The following is a 23,761-nucleotide window of genomic DNA, read 5'->3' as shown; positions in this document are numbered from 1 at the left end:
TCCCCCTCACAGCACAAGCCTTTATCACTTTCCAGCTCCTGGTAACATCTGCATTCCTTGCTCCATTCCTGCCCCCCTGCCCTCACCTTAACATGTGTCTTGTACCATTTCTGCTTTCAGATTATCAGCAAACAGACGACCAGCCAGTCCCTGAGCCTCGCACTGAGAGTGAGGAAGGAGAAGAGGAGGAGGAGCAAAGCACCACGTCACTGTATCTCTCACCCACAGGCACCACCTCAGATACTGGCACTACGCGATCTTTAGAGGCAAGTTTAGTAAAGGGGTCAGCACTGGGTGATGCACCGGGGTCAAGTGGGCTGCAGCAAGGTCAGAGGGAGCTCGGTAGCCAGCTCACCAGAGGGAAGGTTTACGCACGGGTTCTACTGCACAGGACTCAGATGAGGACCTCGATGTGGAGGCGTTCACAAGAAGGGTGATGCCCATGCATTCGGAGATGATAGGTGCCATGGCAAGTGTGCCCGAGAGCCTCTCGGCAATGGTAAGGAGCGTGGAGAAATCCACCTCCAACATTGCACAGAGCTCTGCACACAACATGGAGCCCATCACTTCCACTCTGCAGAGGATGGTGGACTCCCAGAGAGACCGTACAGATCCAGACCTCAATGCTGTCTTACACCATGGGGAAGCCACATGCACGCTTGTGCTGCTTCTCTCTGGTCATAGGGAATGACATGTAGTCCCTTCTCCTTCTGCACAGAGAATCTGTGGTGGATGGAACAATGGACAGCAAACTGGGAGATGTTGGAGATGTCACCTATTGCCCACTGGAAGGATCCGCTGGCATAGAAATTGAGTGCGATGGTGACCTTGACTGCCACTGAGAGAGCTATGTAGTCACCCTAGTATGAGGCTTGAGGTGTGACTACAAGAGGTGGCAGAGTTCTGTGACCACGTCCTTGCCAAAGCTTTCGAACACATTGTTCCTCAGTTAAATTCATGTCAGAGAACTGCTGCTGGAATACCCTGAGTGGGTATGGCCTCCTGTTGAGAGCCCTGTTGACCCTCCTACCTCTGGCCACATTTTGCACTCATTCTCTGTGCCTCAGTTGCCTCCGACATTGATGATGGAGGGTGAGGTCCAGTGCCAGTACAGCCCCCATAAAAGAATCCAAATATTGCAGTTTCAAATCTCCTTTCAATGAAACTCAAGAATCTTTATTAACCAAAATACTCGTTAAACTCCAAAATGCTCAAATCATTCAAAGGGCCTGTTTGCCTTTGTGATACTAACAAGGCAACATTACTGGCCGACTAAAACTAAACTGGATGTTGGTGCCTTTAAATAGCATTCCTCCAGCCGACATCCGACTGAAAGCTGCCTCCTCTACCTGTCGTTGTTAACAGCAGGCACACAGGCAAGGGGCGAGAGGGAATTTTACATACAAGGCGCTATTGGGGCGTTGTGCATGGCAATAACATCACGATCTGAAGGTGCACAATGTCTTACTGCTCCCGTAAAACTCTCATCGAAGTCGCTGATCTCGCGCGCCTGGTTGTAAACCGAGTTACGGCCCGTTATCAACCCCTCCCCCCCTCCCTGAGGCTGACTCAAGTGTCCCACAAATAAAGTCTCCTTATTCAGTACTTACCTTCCAATTCTTGCCATGTTTGACTTCCTGGGACAAACGGTGTTGTTGGTGCTGGGCATGGTTCTGGGGGTGGGGCTATGGCTACCTCTCGGGCTGATATAAAGGATAGAATAGAAGTAGTCAGTACTAGACTTGTAAGTCAAAAACAATCGAAGAGCTAACTGGACAATCATCTCATTGTTGGGCTTTAATTGTGGAAAATTGTTCATGTCAGCTGTGACTCAGTTGGAAGCACTTTCATCTCTGAGTCAGCAGGCTGTGAGCTCAAGTCCCACTCCTGGACCTTGAGCACAACACCTGTCTGACAGTCTAATGCAGTACTGAGGAAGTGCTGCATTGTTGGAGGTGCTGTCTTTCGGATGGAACAATAAACCGAGCTTTTACAGGTGGATGTAAAAGATTCCATTTGAAGAGGAGCAGGTCAATATTTATTCCTCAACCAATGCCACTAAAACAGATTATCTGCTCATTATCACACTGCTATTTTTGGTACCTTGCTCTGCGCAAATTGGTTTCCTACATTACAACTCTATGACATTTCATTGGCTGTAAAGTGTTTGGGGTATTCTGAGGTTGTAAAAGGTACTATATTAATGCCAGTTTTTCTTATTTTCCATTGTTGTGGGATCGGCTGCACATTTCCTTACATTACAGCAGCGACTATACTGCAAATGTATTTCACTGGTCTGACGTGGTTTGGGATATTACGAAGGGCGCTTTATAAATGCACGTTCTTCTTCTATCCAGATCCCCATGTATTGTTTTGTCTGTTTTCCCACTGTTTAACTCTACCCCACGCCCCCATTTTATGTCATCTGCAAATTTAGACGATTTGTATCTGACTTCATCTCCAAATAACTGGCATACACTCTAAACATCAATGGCCCCAGCACCGATTCCTAAATCACCCTGCTGGTTTAGCCATTTCAGAGGTTTCTCTCCTAATCCATATCTCCTAATCCTAATCCTAATCCCTGTGGGCTTGTTTATTCCGGTGGTTCAGGTACTGTCGACTGCTGAACAGGACAGGTTTCTTTTGGTGTTTGGTGTTTTGCTTTCTGTTTTGATTATGAAACATTAAGTTAAAATGTTTTACAGCAAACAAGTACTGAATACTGCCATCAAAGCACAAATAATGTTGAATCAGTAATTCATTGATGCAGACTCCATGCAAGAAATATAAATTCATATTTGTTAGAGTTCATACTTTTGTTAAGGAATAGATATTATGTTTGTTGGAAGCCGGTCTGACTAGAGAACCATCAAACCTCGGGACATTTTGGGAGTCCAAGGCTGAATATTCTGTACCAGTATATTAAGCAATGGTCCTCTTCTGAGCTTTTATGTCTGGATTTTCCTCCATTATACTGCCTGACATTGAGTAATGAAGAAGCAGAAGAAGAAAGAAAAAGAACAGGGAGGCCTACATCTGATCCAGCCCCTGAAACTGCTTCCAGGGATTTTCCACCATCTGTCCCAGCAGGGAACGTGGCAGCCCGAGTGGCTTTCCTGAAATCACCCTCACTCTTAAATGGCAATGGAATTGGGGCCAGGGAAGTCATCCAATTTCCTTTGTTGCAACCTGAGGTACCCGGAGAAGAGGTACATCCTGTTGTAGTGGCAGTAGGGCTGTTCAAGGAGAGGGTACAACAGGCTATTTCCCATCTATTTTGATTCATGGGCAGCTATTTGTTAAGAGATTAGAAGAACATTTCTGGTCTTACTATCTCCCGTAATGTTAGCTCCTCTTTCTCTTCGGGCTCCAGTGGAATACCACTCCATTTCATTTCCTGTCAATGGTGGGCTCCATCTGTAGAATGACAATGCCACCGAGAGCCCTTTGCAGGAAGTTGGGTCAGTTTGGCAGGCAGCAGTACTGCCTCAACCAACCCCTAGTGGCAAATCAGTCCCATAGGGAAGTAAAGACTTTAAAAACCAGTGGCAATCTTTCCATGTCAGATTCTGCTGACTGCAAAAGATTTGTTATTTCAACAACTCTCACCACAGGACTCTTGCTACCAAAACTCAGTCTCACATATAGAAAAGAAAATAGAATTCTAAACCTGAACAGTTAAAAAAGCCAAATAGGGTCGAAAAGAATGAAAGTTTGGTGCAGTTAAAATTTTGAAGGTTTGTGAAAGCGGAGTTAAAGTTAATTGCTGCTTGCTGTTTAAGACAACAGGCAGAATAAGAAAAAGTGAGTCAATTCTTCTGCGGGATGGGGTATCCTAATCTGTATGTGGAAGTTCCGTGAATAAAGAATATTCTCGAAATGCAGCGAGTTGTTACATAGTAATTCAGCTCATAAACAGGCCATTCGGCCAAACCAGTCCATGCTGGCATTCATGCATCACTCGAGCCTCCTCCCATCCTAACTCATATAACTCTATCAACATAACCCTCGATTCCCTTCTCCCTTATCTGCTTATCTAGTCTCCCATTAAATGCACCGATACTAATCGCCTCAATCTCTCCCTGTGGTTCAAGTTCCACATTCTCCCTACTCTCTGGGTAAAGTAGTTTCTTCTGAATTCCCTATTTGATTTCTTGGTGACTATCTTATATTGATGGCCTATAGGTTTACTCTTCCCCACAAGTAGAAACAGTCTCTCTGTGTCTATTCCAGTAATACCTTTCATGATTTTAAAGATCTCTATTAGGTCATCCCTCAACTTTCTCTTTTCAAGAGAAAAGAAACCCAGGCTGTTCATCCTTTCCTGATAGGTATAACCTCGTACTTCTAGATCCTTTTTATAACATAGCGACCAGAACATTTGCTCCAAGTTTATCATAACTTCTTTACTTTTCAATTCTATCCTTCTGAAAATAAATCCTAGTACTCGGTCTGCTTTTTTTATTGGCCTTATTAACCTGTCACTACTTTTAGTCATTTGTGTATTTGCTCCCAGATCCCTTTGTCCCTCTACCCTATTTAGATTATTTTCCAAATAATATGTGACATCCTTATTTTTCTTACCAAAATATAATACTCAGACTTATCTGTGTTGAAATCATTTGCCAATTATATGCCCATTCTGTAAGCTTATTAATGTATTTTTGTCATTTGTTGCGATCCTCCTCAGTATTGTCTATCCCCTCAATTCGGTACCCCTGAAAATTTAGAAATTGTGTTTTTGATTCCAAATCGTTAATATAATTTGTGAACAACAGTGGTCTCAGCACTGATCCTTGTGGGATAGCACTTTATACCTTCTGCCACCCTGAATAGTTACCATTTACCCCTACTCTCTGCTTTAAGTCGTGAAGCCAGCAATCTATCCATTCTCCATTGCCCTGACTCTGCATTCGTCAGAAAGCAAAACACCAAACATTCGTTTATTATCTGGTATCTTATCGAAGGACATTTGGAAATCTAGATAAACTACATCTACTACATTACTCTTGTCTATTCTCTCTGTTATTACTTCAAAGGATTCAATAAGATTGTTCAAGTAAGAAATAATCTTTTAAAATCCATGCTGACTACTTTTTTATTATATTTTTAATTTCTACATAGAAACATAGAAACATAGAAACATAGAAAATAGGTGCAGGAGTAGGCCATTTGGCCCTTCGAGCCTGCACCACCATTCAATAAGATCATGGCTGATCATTCACCTCAGTACCCCTTTCCTGCTTTCTCTCCATACCCCTTGATCCCTTTAGCCGTAAGGGCCATATCTAACTCCCTCTTGAATATATCCAATGAACTGGCCTCAACAACTCTCTGTGGCAGGGAATTCCACAGGTTAACAACTCTCTGAATGAAGAAGTTTCTCCTCATCTCGGTCCTAAATGGCCTACCCCTTATCCTAAGACTATGTCCCCTGGTTCTGGACTTCCCCAACATCGGGAACATTCTTCCCGCATCAAACCTGTCCAGTCCCGTTCTATTACATTTTTGATTAAGGATTCCATTACTTTTCCTACCACTGACAGTATCTGGCACTGCGCCATTTTCTAACGGATTATTATAAATGTGTAGAAGTGCATCTTCTCTAGATTCTTTTAAAATGAGCAGATATAATCCATCCAGACTAGAGGTTTTATCCTCGCAGTTTGGTTAGTTTACATTCATCCTCTTATTTTAAATCTGGTTATATCGGGGGGAAAATCCGCCTGGTTTGCGCCTCCCATTGGTGGGGTGGCGTTAACGAGGCGCTAAAGGGTTAACCATCAGGCGAGACCAAATCACTGACACCCACGAATGTCTCTGGCGGTTTTGGGCTGGTGCTAGTACTTATTGCCTCGCTCTCTTACACCCATCATCCGGTGCGCAACACCCAGTTACCGCCCTGAATGTAATATTCACTCCCACCCACCCCCCGCACCGCCCCCCCCCCCCCCGCAATATCACCGGGTGCCAACAACGGCAGCTGCAGGAAGTGTTGCCACCTCGGCTGGATGCTTCGGGAGCGATATTTAAAGGCAGTGATGGTCAGGTTGGGCAAAATTTATTGATCTGCCCATTCTGGTGCCTCCAGATTTCTTTTGCCCCCTCGATTGGTCAGCCCTGCACTCTCGTAGGGCGCTAGGGGCTGAGATACACATAGTGCAGGTTCCGTGGCCCAACAGAGGCAGCATGAAGATTCATTCAACCCATCATTTGCCCTTCTCTTTAAGGGAGAGAAGGAGCTTGTAAAGACGACAGCATTGCACTGAACATTGTTCAGTGCTCTCACTCACTTTAGCGCTCTAAAAGAAGTGGTAGGGCTTGATTTAGCGCTCCACTTCCCCCTTGGAGTCTTAAAATGAAAGTTCCCAGCAGCAGCAAATATTTTTTGCCCTGTGAAACGTTTGCACTCCCTGAAAGGTTATCGCCTCAAACGGGACACCACGCAATTTCTAGCCCATAATTTCTAATCTAATTTTCCAATGTCATGCCCATCTGACCTGTCTCCCTGGTAAATACTGAAGCAAAGTAATTATTTAATATTTCTGCCATTTCACTTTGCTGCCTATGATTTTATCCTGACCATATCTTATGGCCCTATTCCCATCCGGACTTTCCTTTTTTACAATTTATGACCCTGTAGAACAGCTTACTATTTTGTTTTATGTTTCTTGATCATTTGCTTTCATAATTCCTCTTTGCCTTCCTAATTGTTCTTTTGACTTTTCTTCAAACTATTTGTATTCTGCCTCGTCATGCTCTCCCCTACTGTCCAAGTACTTAGTGTATACCTCTTTCCTTGACCTCAATTTTTCCCTTATGTCTTTATTCCTCCATTATTAATGTTTAGTTTGTTCTTGTTTTTTAGTGGAATATATTTTTTCTGGGCTCTGTTGAACACCATTTTAAATGTTTCCCATTGCTGTCCCATCGTTGTTTGCCAATATTGTTATCCATTTTATGTTCTAAAATCTATTACCCTGGTCTTTGTTATGTTATTGTCCTTTTCGATTATTATCTTAAAAACGTATAAAGCATCACTATTGCCTGGATGTTCCCCTACTTTTACTTCTCTTATCTGTTCTGGTTCATTCCCATTCCGAGATTCAGTTGGATTTGTTACGGGCGGGTGACCTCATTGAGATAGTTAACTGCTCATTTAGTGACCCTTAACAGCCTCTTTAAGGTGAGGTTCCAACTTTAACTGGTCATGCACGGGATTCACGGACCTCAGGAATCTCGTCTGTGAAGGGAAGGTGGCAGCTCAATGGCCATTGTGCTACTTCATTAAGTAACAACCGGGTGCAGTAGCATAGTGCAATGTCACTGTGTTAGTAATCGGGGGACATGAGTTCAAATCCCACCACTTTCCTTTTTAAATTAAGTTAATTAAATAAATCTGAAATGAAAAAGTAAGTAGTATCAGAGTCATGGTAACTATCAGATTGTCATAAAATCCCATCTGGTTCACAAATGTTCTTATGGAAGGAAATCTGCCATCCAGTTCTGATGAAGGGTCATCGACCTGAAATGTTAACTCTATATTATCTCCACATATGCTGCCTGACCTGCTGAGATTCCCAGCATGTTCTGTTTTTATTCCAGATTCCACCATCCGCAGTATTTTGCTTTTGTGTTGCACGCCATCCTTACCCGGGTCTGGCCTATATGTGACTCCAGACCCACAGCAATGTGGTGGATTCTTAATGCTGGCCTTGCCTGTGACACCAACGTCCCGTGAAGAAATTAAATAAATAAATACACAGTTTACACCTGCTTCCTTGCCTAAGGGAAAGGCTCTTGTTGACTCCGTTTTATGCAGAGATTTTAATTTCAGGAGTTTTCAGATGATTTCTGTAACCTCGGAGGCCACTCTTGCTACATTGCAAGTCACTCACACTACATTGGAGGATTCTGCCTCTGATCTCCACTTTACCTGCCATCTACTACATCCGCTTATGCTGTCTTACTTTTGACCTCAGATTTGAACCAAGATGAGCCCCAATACCAACGACACCAGCCACACTAGAAGCAGCAGCAACAACACCAGCAGCATTCTCCTCAGCGACCTGATGCTTCACAGGAGAGAGGGAATCAGCACAGAGGTGTACCACGCCAGAGGCAATAGCCCCAACACAAGGCATACAGGCAGAGAATGATCTTCCTGGACATGACTCAACAACAGGGCTTCATAAGGCATATCGTGCCAGGTCATGGCAGACAGTTGTAGCCTGCTGAAGACTTGTTGCCCAGAGATCCTGATGGACACAACTTACCTGTGGATGTCAAAGTCACCACTGCCCTCAACCTCTTCGCCTCTGGCTCCTTCCAGGGATCTGCAGCAGACATTTGCAGGATCTCGCAGTTGGCCGCCCACAGATGCAGCACCCGGGTGAGCGATGCCATGTTTCAAAAGTCAGCCACTTCTGCAAACTTTGCCACTGATGAAGTCTGTGCCCCTGAGCAGGCGCTCGGCTCTGCGGCTCTGCACTGTAGCATCGACCGCACACATGTGGCCATCAAGGCACCCCCGGATCACCCAGGAGTTTTTGTGAACCGAGGTGAAATGAGGATTCCACTCCCTCAAAATGTGCAACTCGCCTGCAACCATTAAATAATCATCATGCATGTTTGTGCCAGATTCCCTGGGAGCTGTCATGACTCTCTCGTCCTGCGCCAGTCCACCCTCTTTGCACCTCCAAACAGAGTTACTGGCTGGCTGCTTGGACTATCTTGGACTGGGCTATCCATTGAAGGCATGACTGATGACACCCTTGAGGAGGCCAAGCAATGAGGCCGAGGAGCAATATAATGAAAGCCGCATGTCCGCCAGATGTGCCATAGGGCATGCAATTGGCATGATGAAGCTGTGCTTCCGATGCTTTGACAGATCTGGAGGGGCCCCTCAGTATGCACCAGTCAAAGTCTCCAGAATCATCATCACATGCTGCGTGCTGTACAACATAGCGCAGCAGTGAAGGATTGGAGCTGCAGGAAGAGGAAGGCATGGAGCACACAACCTCTTAGAGGAGGAGGAGGAACAGGTGGAACATGAGGAGGAGGAGGATGAGGAGGAGAAACCCGAGATGGAGAAGGAGGGCTAGGATTGCCTCACAATTGCCCAGTTTATTTAGGTTGCACCTCGGGAGCGGGCAGGGAAGTGGAGCTGAGCCCAAGCTGCCATGATCTTATTAAATGGCAGAGCAGGCTCGATGGGCCAAATGGCCTATTCCTGCTCCTATTCCTTATGTTCTTATATTCAGTGCACCCATATGGCTACCAGATGTGTACCAACTTCCCCGAATATTCCGTTCAACCAAAGCTCCATTGCCTGAGGTTACGTAATGTCTCACCATTCACTCCAAGTGACAAAGCCACTTCTCAGGTAGCAGGCAAAAATGGACAAGGGAAAGTAGTGCAAAGAAATACATTTATGCGCGTCATAAATAAAACTGAAACTTAATACTAACATTTTGGCAAACAACTTTGTGCATACGCTTTTGCAGTTAGGATTCTGTCTTTTTGCCTTTTCCGAGTGCTTCTTGGAGGTGCAACCCCTTTGGCTTCAGGAGAGGTAGAGGCAGACTGCTCACTTCCCAGCTGTGATTGCTTCCGACACTTTTAGTGCATATCCTCTGGGTTTCAGGGCCTGTCAGGGCCCCGCCAAGGACTGCTCCTCCTGAAACTGTGCAGGGGCAGACTCGGCCATCAGGATCCGAGGCAGTATGTGGGACTCTGACTGAGGGGGAAGCAATGGGGGGGGGGGGGGGAAGTGGGAGCATTTTGAGCAGAGACCTTCCAAGTCCCCTCTCACCATCACCCCTCTCTTGGGCCACCCGCACGTCTCTGCTAGCAAGGAGCTGGACAGAACCTTGCTGCACATCAGTGGGGCGATGAACGCCCAATTTTATGTTGGTTTCCCTCCTCGCAATGAATTCAATGAGAGTCTGCGATCTGTTGTTCACAGCAGGCGTGTTCTCGTTTGACTGGCACATGAGTTGCTTCATGCAGTTGACCATCCTTTCCGTGGAACAGCACATCGTTGCCGTCGCCTGTGATACGGTGCTGCTCATGTTGGAGATGGACTCCTCCATTCTCTGGATAATCACGCACATCGGTTCTGGAAAGCTGCCAGAGCCTCACACATTTGTTGTTGCTCCTCCAAGATCAACCATGTTGCCGACAGCCCCTGAGGGTCAGCATCTGCATGCAGCTGGGCCAGGGCCACACTGTGGATCTTGATGACTGGGGGGCAGTGCTGTGTGGTGGGGTCAGGCTGGTGGAGGACCTTTGTCTTGCAGATGTTTATAAGAACATAAGAACATAAGAAATAGGAACAGGAGTAGGCCATATGGCCCTTCAAGCCTGCTCCGCCATTCAATAAGATCATGGCTCCCCTGCCCGCTCCCCATAACCCCTTTCCCCTTATCCCCTTATCGTTTAAGAAACTGTCTATTTCTGTCTTAAATTTATTCAATGTCCCAGCTTCCACAGCTCTCAGAGGCAGCGAATTCCACAGATTTACAACCTTCTGAGAGAAGAAATTTCTCTTCATCTCAGTTTTAAATGGGCGGCCCCTTATTCTAAGATCATACCCTCTAGTTCTAGTCTTCCCCCATCAGTGGAAACATCCTCTCTGCATCCACCTCGTCAAGCCCCCTCATAATCTTATTCATTTCGATAAGATCACCTCTCATTCTTCTGCATTCCAATGAGTAGAGGCCCAACCTACTCAACCTTTCCTCATAAGTCAACCCCCTCATCTCCGGAACCTTCTCTGAACTGCCTCCAAATCAAGTATATCCTTTTGTAAATATGGAAACCAAAACTGCATGCAGTATTCCAGGTGTGGTCTCACCAATACCCTGTATAGCTGTAACAAGACTTCCCTGCTTTTATACTCCATCCCCTTTGCAATAAAGGGCAAGATTCCATTGGCCTTCCTGATCACTTGCTGTACCTGCATACTATCCTTTTGTGTTTCATGCACAAGTACCCCCAGGTCCCACTGTACTGCAGCACTTTGCAATCTTTCTCCATTTAAATAATAACTTGCTCTTTGATTTTTTTTCTGCCAAAGTGCATGACCTCACACTTTCCAACATTATACTCCATCTGCCAAATTTTTGCCCACTCACTTAGGCTGTCTATGTCCTTTTGAAGATTTTGTGTGTCCTCCTCACACATTGCTTTTCCTCCCATCTTTGTATCATCAGCAAACCTGGCTACATTACACTCAGTCAAGGCCCATGCTTTCGAACACTTTGGTGAAGATATTGACGATGACTTGGAGTTCAGCCTTTGAATGTGCGCAGACGCAAGCGTTGTCCACGTATTGTAGTTCGATGACGGTGGATGGGACAGTCTGGAGGCGACGAAGGTTGAACAGGTTCCCACTCGTTCTATAGTTTAGTTCTACTTCAGTGGGGAGCTTGCTGAGTGTAAGGTGGGGCATCGCAGTGAGGAAGATCAAGATGTATGTTGGCGCAATGACACAGCCCCGCTTGACCCCTGTTCGGACATTTATTGGGTCTGTGGTAGACCCGTTGGTCAGGAGCCCCTCTCATCCTTCTAAGTTCACTGGAGTTTAGAAGGATGAGAGGGGATCTCATAGAAACATATAAAACTCTGACAGGACTGGACAGGTTAGATGCAGGAAGAATGTTCCCGATGTTGGGGAAGTCCAGAACCAGGGGACACAGTCTAAGGATAAGGGGTAAGCCATTTAGGATTGAAATGAGGAGAAACGTCTTCACTCAGAGAGTTGTTAACCTGTGGAATTCCCTACCGCAGAGAGTTGTTGATGCCAGTTCAATGGATATATTCAAGAGGGAGTTAGATGGGGCCCTTATGGCTAAAGGAATCAAGAGGTATGGAGAGAAAGCAGGAAAGGGGTACTGAGGTGAATGATCAGCCATGATCTTATTGAATGGTGGTGCAGGCTTGAAGGGCCGAATGGCCTACTCCTGCACCTATTTTCTATGTTTCTATGATCACAGCTTGCATGCCATCATGGAGCAGGCGGTGGATGGTGCCAAATGTTTGGGGGCAGCCGAAACGGAGGAGGATGCTCCATAGTGCCTTGTGGTCAACATGGACCACTTTCCATACCTATTATTAGCACGGGCAGACATCGACAATGAGGTTCAACACTGCCTCCAGTGCGCCAGCGCAGCCTTTGGCCACCTGAGGAAAAGAGTGTTCGAAGATCAGGCTCTCAAATCTGGCATCAAGCTCATGGTCTACAGGGCTGTAGTGATACCCACCCTCCTGGATGGCTCAGAGACAGGGACCATATACAGTAGACACTTCAAATCGCGGGTGAAATACCACCAATGCAAGATCCTGCAAATCCCCTGGGAGGACAGATGCACCAACGTCAATGTTCTCGATCAGGACAGCATCCGCAGCACCGAAGTACTGACCACACTTGACCAACTTTGTTGGGCGGGCCACATTGTCCGCATGCCCGACACAAGGCTCCCAAAGCAAGCGCTCTACTCGGAACTCCTATACGGCAAGCTAGCCCCAGGTGGACAGAGGAAATGTTTCAAGGACACCCTCAAAGCCTTCCTTGATAAAGTGCAACATCCCCACCGATGCCTGGGAGTCCCTGGCCAAAGACAGCCCTAAGTGGACGAAGAGCATCCAGAAGGGGGCTGAGCACCTTGAGTCTCATCGCCGAGAGTGTGCAGATATCAAGCACAGGTGGCAGAAGGAGCGTGCGGCAAACCCGACTCCCCAACCACCCTTTCCTTCAACCACTGTCTGTCCTGCCTGCGACAGAGACTGTAATTCCTAAATTGGATTATTCAGTCACCTGAGAACTCACTTTTGGAATGGAAGCAAGTCTTCCTCGATTTCGAGGGACTGCCAATGATGATGATGATGCAGCTGAGCAGAGCTTGAAAGGTCTTGCACCCTCTGGCGAGGTCTCTCCACTGCTGTCCCTGGCTGCACCATCTTCTCTTGCTCACTTGTGAATGTTTGCGACACTAGGTGACAACACGACTCTATGTCTCGCTGGACCCACTGACGAGTGCGTCTCTGCGCTGGTGCTGGCTGCGCATGGGTCTGGTGATGGTGCAGAAAATGAAGCTCCCTCTGAGGAGTCGTCTTCCTGCTCCGGCCGGACAGTGTGCTTGGGGGCACTTGATGGACCTGTGGGAGAGTAAAGACATGAATTAGACTTCTTATGATAAGAATGTTCAATGTTATCATTATGCACATGATAATATTTCACCAGCTGCTGACATCAGTCACCGTGAGTGACTGTTGTATGCCATGTGGGATATTTAATTCTGTCACCTGGTTGCTGGGAGGTTCCTCTCTCTCATCTCCCACCGCCATCAATTCAGTCACTCCACTTATTTCAGGATCCACCTCCTCCTCTGCAGGCGTCAAATGTGTATATATTGCAGGACCATCTCCGGCTCTCTCTCTCATTCTCTCCTGTTCTGCGCTCCCTTCTCCTGCAAGGAGGGAAAGAAGTAAACTTTGAGTGAGAGTGAGAGTGGAATGAGTGTGAGGCATGTATGGGCTACATCTAATAGAGGATGACTATGAGGGAGTGGCATGACATTGACAAATGGCCTTCTTCTGTAGTGCTACTTTGTACGATTGTATTAGGCTGAGGGTGAGTGTCAGTGGTGGATAGTCAGATGGGGATGTGAGTAGTTGTACAGACAGTGAGGGATGGGTGCACCTGCAAGGCAGGTTAGTGTGAGGAGTGACGTGTAGGAGCAGGCCTGGGAAGGCAGAGTGATGGGGCAGGGGTGACACGCACATCAGGATGTAGCTAAATGCGGCATTGTACTCACCTTTCCTGACCTCATGTGATCATTAATTCTCTTCCGGCATTGAATCCAGGAGGGGCCGACATCACCCATACTGCTTATGTATTGGACTATCTACTCTTGGTTTCTCCGGCTGCCCTTTTCCATCCAGTGCCAGGGAATATTACCTCCCTGCATGCTCTGACTCCCTGGACCAGGACTTCCAGGGAGGCATCTGAGAATCTGGACGCAGCCTTCCGTTGCTGTGACTCCATGTTTGCTTCCACCCACACAAATCTCTGCGATATACACCGATAGACACCTCTCACAACCACCTTTATGCCTCCTCCAACAACCTTCAACTGGAATGTGTGCAAGGCTCCTTTAAATATCTGAGCTGAAACGAGTCATCGGTGATGTCATCAGATCCGCTACATTTACTGACTGTTTCAGTTGATGTAATTGAGTTAAATGCGCAGTGCAGAACGCGCTGTTGAAATCGTCGAAATGGCAACCCACTACGTGGCCCAAATGCCCCCACCCCGACTCCAAGGTAAAGTTTCTGGTTGGAGATTATATGGTGAGATCCTTCACTATTTTCAGTGCATACTTAATGGTAAAAAGGATTCATTGTTCGCCTTTGAAGCCTAATTACTTCACGCATAATATGTTTTGGTTTCTTAGGGAACATAGTTATGTTTTGGACATGAGAAAAGTATCTGGAGTGAACTTCAATCGTAACTTTGGACTAGCAATGCTGTGCACCACTGAGCCTCCCTTAAACCTGCAGGGGGCCAAAATTGCCCCAACTTCCCCCCTCTGGTGTTGCCACCGCTGTGTTTCCGTCCCCATTAATAGAGACTTCTGGATCCAAATCAACAAAAAGTCAAAGAGCAGAACATGGCTCAAGAGGCGACCTCAACCACCGCGGCAGTAAAAACAAACATAACGGGGCGGGAGCGCGTTTCGGGCGGAATGCAATTGCGGCCCGCAGCACTTTTTAACAGAAGTCTATGTGTGTTCAACTCTCTCTTTTCATTACTTACGAAGACGATATTCCATTGGGTCAATAGGTGTACTCAGGTCAACTAGTTCCCCTGCTGTAAAGCATGAAATGAAAGGGGTTAGTGTTAGCTTTAGGGTAAGAGTCTTGCATAACAAAATAAATCAAGGAGCTAAAGATGTTGTGGAAATTGCCCCTTTCCTTTAGGCCTCTTAACCAGAAAGCAGCGGCCAAGCTGAGGAGTGCAATGGCTGCCGACTTTTCATGTAATGGCCGCCATTATCAAAATGCCGCTCTCATGTTACCCTGGCGGAGCCCCGCTCCCCCCCCCCACCACTCCACTGCTGCCAACCCGTGTTAAGTGCGATATCACAGTGCGTACCCCCGATTTAATTACCCTGACGGTGAAACTCCAGCGTGAAAATCTTTAGCCCGCCCGCCAGTGCCAAAGCACATTTTTCGCGGTGGTCCAATGAGGCTGAGGCCTTCTGCAATATCAGCACGGCTCCCGTTAAAGGGGAGGACCGACTGCCGCTATGTTTTTTTGTTGTCGGTTGACTGCCATGTCAGCCCGACAATGATGCCCCTGGGTTCGGCCGGGCCGCCAACAGACAGCCTGGCACCCTGTCTTGAGTTCCAGGCCACTGGCCAGGCCGCAACCTTCCCTGGTGGTCCAGTGGACTGAAGTTTAATGATCGTGCAGGCTCTCCCCTTTAAGTGAAGGGAGGGCCATGTTGACACAGTGCCGTGATGACATCATCACGGTGGCCAATTCACACCCCACAACTTCCGACCCTGTCGTGTTGCCACCACTGCATAACCATTAAAAGCGACTTCCGGATCCGATTTTGAAAAAACAAAGAGCAGAATTTCGCTCAAGAGGCGACCTCAACCACCGCGGCGGTAAAAACACTCAAAACCGGTTGCGTGCGCCCCGTATCGGGCGGGGGGGGCAATTTCGGCCCCGTTGAGTTTCAACCGTAACTTTGGACTAGCTGTGCTCCATTGAAACTCCCTTAAAACTGCAGCACTTAAAAAAATTCTTAAGTGTCCCTTAGTTCAAGTTTCTCTTTTCAATACTTACTTGCTTGTGGCCATGGTAGTCTACGATCCACATTGAAGCCTGACGTGGCTGTTACAAAGCATGGAATGAAAGTGGTCAGTCAGAGTCCTGCACAACTAAACAAATCTAAGAGCTAAAGATGCTAAATGTTGCTTACAAAGTGTGGATACAGTAATGTTGAACCAGCCATTATTCCCTGATTTGATGAATAAGAGTTGAGTTTAAGATGCATGCTTGGACTTGATCACATAATCTAGGCTGACACTTCATTTCAACACTGAGGGAATGCTGTATTGTTAAGAGTTGCCATCACTTAGATGAGCAGTTCAATATGTTTCCGACCTGTCCCTATCTATGGGGACTGCTGAATATTTACGCAAAGAATACACCTCTGGAGATTAATGAATTTAGGTAGCATCAGGGATGGATTAAGGGTGCCTCGGCCCCCTGGTATTACCATGCGCCACCTTGCAGTAAATGACATTAGTGAGCTAAGTCACAGGGCACTATACTGAGTATGCATCAGGTCAAGGTTAGGTCAGGTCTACATCTCAGGTTTTCTCATTGATACTATGACAACACTCATTTAATATTTCATTATGTTTCCAAACAATCGAAGCAATACCTTGATGAAACCCTGTATAAACAGTAAGCAACAACGCTTTAATAAAATTAAATCCTTACATTTTGAAACTAATTCGACAATGACAACAATTTAGAACAAGACAGCGTAATTGTTTTGGAATACCATCATTTGCCATTTGCATTTTCTGCACAAAGGCAACTACAAGTATAACATCACATTGGTCTCCTTCTAGACTTTTGTCGGCTAAACGCGTCAATGATTTTGGGAAGTCAAATACATTTTGATAATGATAAAGCCAAATAACTAACAATGAACTCAATAATAAGAACAAACATTAATATAAATCGTAATTTACTCATCATGAAAGTCCAGTGCCTGTTCTGGTGCTCAGATAGCATGCTAACTACAAGAACTGGGGCCAGACCTTTAAGCTAGTATCTCTTATGTATGCATATATTCTTTAATGCAGCCCACCCTGCGATATGTGTGTGCACTCGGTCCACGCAGCAGAGCTGGTCTCCAGTCGGTTTGGTTAATCCTTGCCATTGGACCAAGACCGAGCTCTGTCAAGTCCGTGTGGTGGCTGGTGTGCAACGGCCACCATACATTAAAAAAATTCACGCACAGGCATCTTCCGACCTTCAGGATGTAGTTCGGGACCTTGAATATTAGGTCCTTCATTGAAACACCTGTGAACTCATCACTTTTTGGCGTGGAAGCAAGTCGTCCTCATTTCCTCACTGCCTCTGATGATGATTATGTACATTCTTCACCAATATGTAAACAAACAGTGTTTGAAGCAGTGATAATAACAATACAATATAATAGCAAAAATTTTATTAGATAATTCTACAAACATTAGTGTTGGATTAGACCGTGTCATTTCAGTACAACACGCTGGACCAGAAGTATTGGCTGGCGCTGCCCTGTCAGGCACTGCAGGCGTCTAGAGCCTATTCACATCAAGTCGAGAATAACAAGCGCCTGAGCCCTCGCGGCTTCGCCCCGATCTTGCTACATCACGTACGTCAATACGGTTTACCCTTACTCTTAATCTGACCCTGTATGGGCCCACTCTAGGCTTGGACACCAGGCTACCACCCCATCCGCACCCCCCTTAATTCATCTCTGGGTCGTGTGTCGTCTCATGTGTGACAGGATGTTAAAGATCCCACAGCGCTATTCATACATGTTTCCATTAACTAACACCACTGCTCATTCCATCTCATTGTTAGGATTTGAGCTGTGTGTGAAATGAATGCTGTATTCCCCGACCTATCATCAAACTGTGCCTCAGTCATACTTTCTATATGAAGCATTCTAGGATATTTTGAGATATGTGAAAAGGTGTTATATAAATACAACTTATTTATTTCTAAGTTGTCCATTACGCTCAGTTGTGGGCCCCCCGGCCTGCGAGGAAACTCCATTCACTGCAGGTCGGCGATAAAAGGAGCTGGAGCTAGCCACTACAGGGAGGAGCACGAGCTGTCCCAGGATGGCGATGGATCCGAGGAAGGTGGCGGGATTGATGTCATCAAAATCCAGGTCATTGATTGGAGCGTGGGCAGGACCATCAGCGGGGCCCAGGCGGCAGGGGCGGCAAGCAGCAGAGGAGCGGCGAGGTCGGGGCGGAGGAGCGGCTAGAGATTGTGGCGGCGGTGCGGCGAATGATCGGGGCGGAAGAGCGGTGAGAGATAGGGGCCGAGGAGCGACATGGTCAGGGCCCAGGACAGGCAAGGGTTCAGGGCCAAGAAGAGGCGAGGACCCAGGGAAAAGGTTAGCACGGGCCAGCCCACACTGCGATCTACGGACAGTAGGAGTATGTGTGCGCACTAGGTCCGTGCAGCAGAGCTGGTCTCCAGTTGTCTTGCTTAATGCTTGCCACTGGACCAAAACCTAGCTCTGCCAAGCCCATGTGGTGGCTGGTGTGCAACGGCCATCCCACATTAAAAGAATCCACACACAAGCATCTTCCACCCTTCAATATGTAGTTTGGGATCTGGAATGTCATTGAAACACCTGCAAACTCATCCCTTTTTGGAGTGGAAGTGCGTCATCCTTGACTCGAGGAACTGCTTAGTACTATAATACACTGAGGAATGTTGCATTGTTAGAGGTGCAATCTTTAGATGAGACATTAAATCATGTCTTTGTCCGGTTAATTGGATGTTAAAAACTGTAATGGAAAGATTTGGCGGGAAGGTTGAGTGGGAATTTATGTGGGGGTCTATTGGCTGCTCGTCATTAGGTCACTTTCACCAACCTTTAAGAATCAGTAACAAAGTCACCAAAAAGAATATTCCAGAGCAGCTGGAAATACCATGACTGGATACATTCCTGCCCCTTGACCAAACTCAGGTCAAATGTCTCCATGGGACATCAGTGGTCCTGTGTTCCTAAAGTTGAGCTGGGAGTTTGTTTCTGTGGAGGGCAGCAGGGATTGGATGTGGGCCGTCAACAAATATTCAGGAGTTTTACTTGACTAACTATGGGGACTGGTGAATATTTACGCAAAAAATTCTCCTCTGGAGATTAATTCATCTCGTGTAGTCTTCTGTCTGAAAGCTCAGCTGTTGTACTCCTGGCCTTCAGGATGCTGAAGAACATCCGTAGACAAAAGATCCTGAGGCCAAAAGATCATCTTGAAAGCACAAGGAAGAATCTTACTTTTCTGTCTACCTTGATCTGATATCCTGGGTGCAATTCTACGCTCCTCAAAGGACCTCAAAGGTAGTAATCTCGGGATTACTGCCGGTGCCACGTGCCAGTGAGTACATAAATAGGAGGATAGAGAAGATGAATGTGTGACTGGAGAGTTGGTGCAGGCAGGAGGGCTTTATATTCCTGAGGAATTGGGACTGTCATGTATTCAACTATCAGTGTAACCCATGTATAAGCTGACCTAAGTAGTGCGCCTTGAGAACATTGACCACAAGGGAGTGAACTTATGGGAGACACTCCTAACCTGGACTTTCAGGTATAAAAGGGGAAGCACCACCCACCTTATTCACTTGAGGTCTTGGTAATAAAGGTAACTGGTCACAGAGTGACCTTTTCTCAAGTATGGGCCTCGTGTGCATTTATACTGTATTGTAAGGACATATCATTGGCGACGAGAAATTGGGGTTTAAACCATGCGAGCATGGCCACTAGCAGCACAGAAGAGAGGTACTGTGTTGGCAATGATTGGGACGACTTTATTGAGAGACTATAGCAAAGTTTTGTCACTAAGGAATGGTTGGGACAGGATTCGGCCGACAAACGCAGGGCCATCTCCTGACGGTTTGTGGATCCAGACGTACTCCCTGATGAAGGACTTTCTGGCGCCAGAGAAGCCGGCGGACAAGACGTTCGAAGAGCTCAGTAAGTTGATCGGGGAACCCCTTAAACTGGTGAGCAGCATGCACATGGCGAGACACCGGTTTTACACGTACCAGCGGCGAGAAGGGCAAAGTGTTCCAGACTTCGTGGCAGATCTCCGGAGACTGGTGAGCCTATGTAAGATCACAGATGCATGCAGAGCGGAGATGCTGCGAGACTTTTTTATTGAGGGCATCGGGCACGCTGAGGTTTTCAGGAAACTGATTGAGACCAAAGACTTGACTTTGGAAGCGGCGGCTCTGATAACCCATCATTTATCTCAGGGGAGGAAGATACCAGAATGATGTATGACAAAAATCTTGGCTCAAATGCGGTAAATGACCAGGGAGTCAACATTGTTAACGTGGCACACAGTTCTCTAGGCAGACAAGGGCAATCGGACATGCCCCAGCATGTAGTCGAACCCAAAGTGGGAATTCAACAGAGACAATGGCTGGCTGAACGGCGATTCGTGCCATCGCAATGGACAATGCAGCCAGTAATGGGGCCATCAACACCTGTCAATGGTGCACTAAAGGACAGTTACAGAGACAGTCAGAGACGATCGACTGGTAATGGATCTTTTGTTTCCAACATCGCGGCCTCCAGCTCATGCTGGAGGTGTGGAGGCAAACACCCAGCCAGAGCTTGCAGGTATCAGCAATATACCTGCAGAAACTGCAACGTCAGCAGTCACTTGGCGCGTAAGTGCAGGAAGCCTGCAGCCAGGTTGATGTACGAGGAGGACGGGCCCGATGTAAGCCCTACGAGGCCAGATGAATACTGGGGGATCGTTGGAAGCTGAAGTTCAGCGAGTTCATGTGGAGCACATACACAGTTCATATACCAGGACACCACCGATAATGATGAAAGTGCTCTTCCATGGCATCCCAGTATTAATGGAGCTAGACACGGGGCCCTGATGAGTATCAAACAGTTCGAAAGGTTGTGGGTGTCCAAGGCCAGGAGGCCAAAGTTATTGCCAATTGACGCACAGCTACGGACATATACAAAGGAGATCATTCCGGTACTAGGCAGCGCCAAGGTAGTCGTGACCCACAAAGATTCGGAGAACAGGTTGCCACTCTGGATTGTCCCGAGGGACGGTCCCGCACTGCTGGGGAGGAGTTGACTTGCTGTCATGAACTGGAAATGGGGCGATGTCAATGCAATTTCTTCTGTGGAGCGAGTATCATGCTCACAGGTCCTGGACAAATTTGACTCATTATTTCAATCCGTCATTGGCACTTTCATGGGGGCCAAGGTAGTGATTCACATAAACCCGAACGCCAGACCAGTACACCACAAGGCCAGAGCGGTGCCGTACGTGATGTGGGAAAAGATAGAATGTGAATTGGACCGCCTGCTGAGGGAAGGCATCATCTCGCCAGTCGAATTCAGTAACTGGGCGAGCCCGATCATGCCGGTGCTCAAGGCGGATGGGTCGGTCAGGATATGTGGCTACAAGGCCACCATCAATCGGGTGTCACTCCAAGACCAGTACCCGCTACCGAGAGCGGAGGACCTCTTTGCGACGCTATCCGGTGGCAAACTTTTTTCAAAATTGGACCTGACCTCAGCTTACATGACCCAGGAGTTGGCGAGTGAGTTGAAGAAGCTAACCACCATCACGACACACAAGGGGTTGGTTGAGTATAACAGATGTCCATTCGGGATTCGTTTGGCCGCTGCGATCTTTCAGCGAAATATAGAAAGCCTCCTAAAGTCGATTCCAAGAATGGTGGTTTTTCAAGACGACATCCTCATCACGGGTCGCGATACTGAAGAACACCTCCACAACCTGGAGGAGGTGCTACGCAGACTGGACCGGGTAGGGTTGCGACTGAAAAAGACAAAGTGCGTCTTCTTAGCTCCAGAGGTAGAATTCTTGGGGAGGAGGGTAGCAGCAGACGGGATCAGATCTACTGCGTCCAAAACAGAAGCGATCCAGAGAGCACCCAGACCCCGTAACATGACGGAGCTGCGTTCATTCCTGGGGCTCCTGAACTATTTTGGTAACTTTCTTCCCAAATTGAGCACGCTGTTAGAGCCGCTGGACATGCTCCTATGCAAAGGTCGTGATTGGGTCTGGGGGGACAGCCAGGAAAGGGCCTTTGATAGAACACGCAATTTGTGATGCTCCAACAAACTGTTAACGTTATATGATCCGTGTAAGAAACTTGTTCTAACGTGCGATGCGTAGTCCTATGGGGTTGGGTGTGTGTTGCAGCATGTGAATGCCAATTCTCAGTTACAGCCGGTAGCTTATGCCTCCAGAAATCTGTCCCAGGCAGAAAGGGGCTTCGGGATGGTAGAAAAGGAAGCGCTAGCATGTGTATATGCAGTAAAAAAAATGCACCAGTACCTGTTTGGCAGGAAATTTGAGCTGGAGACAATCACAAACCCCTAACGTCCCTTTTGGCCGACAGCAAGGCCATAAATGCAAATGCATTGGCCCGCATACAGAGGTGGGCACTCACGTTAGCCGCCTATGACTACACAATTCGGCACAGACCGGGCACTGAAAACTGCGCCGATGCACTCAGCAGGCTCCCACTAGCCACCACTAAGGGGGCAACTGAGCATGCGGCTGAGATGGTCATGGCTGTTGAAGCTTTCGAAAGCAAAGGCTCACCTGTGACAGCCCGTCAGATTAAAGTCTGGACAAATAAAGACCCGCTACTGTCTTTAGTTAAGAAATGTGTGCTGAATGGGGACTAGGCAACCACGTACGGGGCATGCCCTGAGGAATTTAAACCGTTTCATAGGCACAAGGATGAACTCTCGATTCAGGCTGATTGCCTACTGTGGGGAAACCGAGTAGTCATGACCCAGATGGTCAGAGAGGTGTTTATCAGAGAACGTCACAATGAGCATCCCGGCATTGTCATGATGAAGGCAATTGCCAAGTCACACGTTTGGTGGCCAGGGATAGATGCAGACCTGGAACTGTGTGTTCGCAGGTGCAACGCACCCAGGGAAGCCCCCTTTAGCCCCTGGTCCTGGCCCGCCAAGCCATGGTCACACATCCATGTGGACTATGCAGGTCCTTTCATGGGAAAAATGTTTTTGGTTGTAGTAGACGCCTAATCCAAATGGATTGAGTGTACCATTTTAAATTCAAGCACATCCTCTGCCACGGTAGAAAGCCTACGGGCAATGTTCGCCGCCCATGATCTACCGGACGTCTTGGTCAGCGACAATGGCTCGTGCTTCACAAGCACTGAATTACAGGACTTCATGGCAGGCAATGGAATCAACCATGTCAGAACGGCAACGTTCAAGCCGGCCTCAAACGGCCAGGTGGAACGAGCAGTGCAGATAATCAAACAGGGGCTGCTCAGAATCCAAGGGGGTTCCCTACAAAGCCGCTTATCACGCCTCCTGTTGGCCAATAGATCCCGACCACGCTCACTCACAGGGGTTCCACCCGCAGAGCTGCTAATGAAAAGGACGCTCAAAACAAGCTTATCACTTATACACCCGACCATGAAAGAAATTGTTGAGAGCAGGCGTCAGTCCCAATGTGATTACCATGACAGGAATGCGAGGGCGCGATGTATTGATGTCAATGGCCCTGTTTTTGTCCTTAATTACACTGCAGGGCCAAATGGCTTGCAGGCACTATGATTGCCAAAGAGGGGAATAGGATTTGGGTAGTTCAACTTACCAATGGACAAATCTGCTGAACATGTGGATCAAACTAAAAGGAGGTTCAGCTACTCCATAGAAGAAGCAGAGGAAGAACACGACGTAAAGTTCACTCCACCACAGGTGACCGAACACTGGAACCAAGCGGAGGAGAGCCCAGTCACTGTGGGCAGTCCGCACAGGCCTGAGGCACCGCAAACAGCAGACACTCAGGCCAGCGCCCAACAACTGGAGCCCCAACTCAGGCACTCTACAAGGGAGCGTAAACCACCAGAGAGAGTTAACCTGTGATCCCAATAAGACTTTGGGGGGGGAGG

At 47.3% G+C, this 23,761-nt stretch overlaps 1 protein-coding gene across 12 annotated transcripts in view; it reads right to left on the bottom strand.

Annotated features, from left to right (window-relative positions):
• The window catches only part of LOC139264758 (uncharacterized), a 680,593-nt gene that overhangs the window by 200,454 nt on the left and 456,378 nt on the right, over positions 1 to 23,761 (bottom strand). For all 12 annotated transcript variants that reach the window (XM_070881817.1, XM_070881821.1, XM_070881822.1 and 9 more), the window contains 3 exons: positions 15,866 to 15,913; positions 14,825 to 14,878; positions 1,611 to 1,703 (listed from right to left, as the gene is read on the bottom strand). In XM_070881817.1, coding sequence (XP_070737918.1) covers positions 1,611 to 1,703; positions 14,825 to 14,878; positions 15,866 to 15,913 — 195 coding nt within the window. The remainder of the gene's footprint in view (positions 1 to 1,610; positions 1,704 to 14,824; positions 14,879 to 15,865; positions 15,914 to 23,761) is intronic.

The sequence above is a fragment of the Pristiophorus japonicus genome, chromosome 5, assembly GCF_044704955.1.
Source record: "Pristiophorus japonicus isolate sPriJap1 chromosome 5, sPriJap1.hap1, whole genome shotgun sequence".
In the NCBI taxonomy this organism is placed as follows: domain Eukaryota; kingdom Metazoa; phylum Chordata; class Chondrichthyes; family Pristiophoridae; genus Pristiophorus; species Pristiophorus japonicus.
This window is presented reverse-complemented; position numbering and strand designations above follow the sequence as displayed.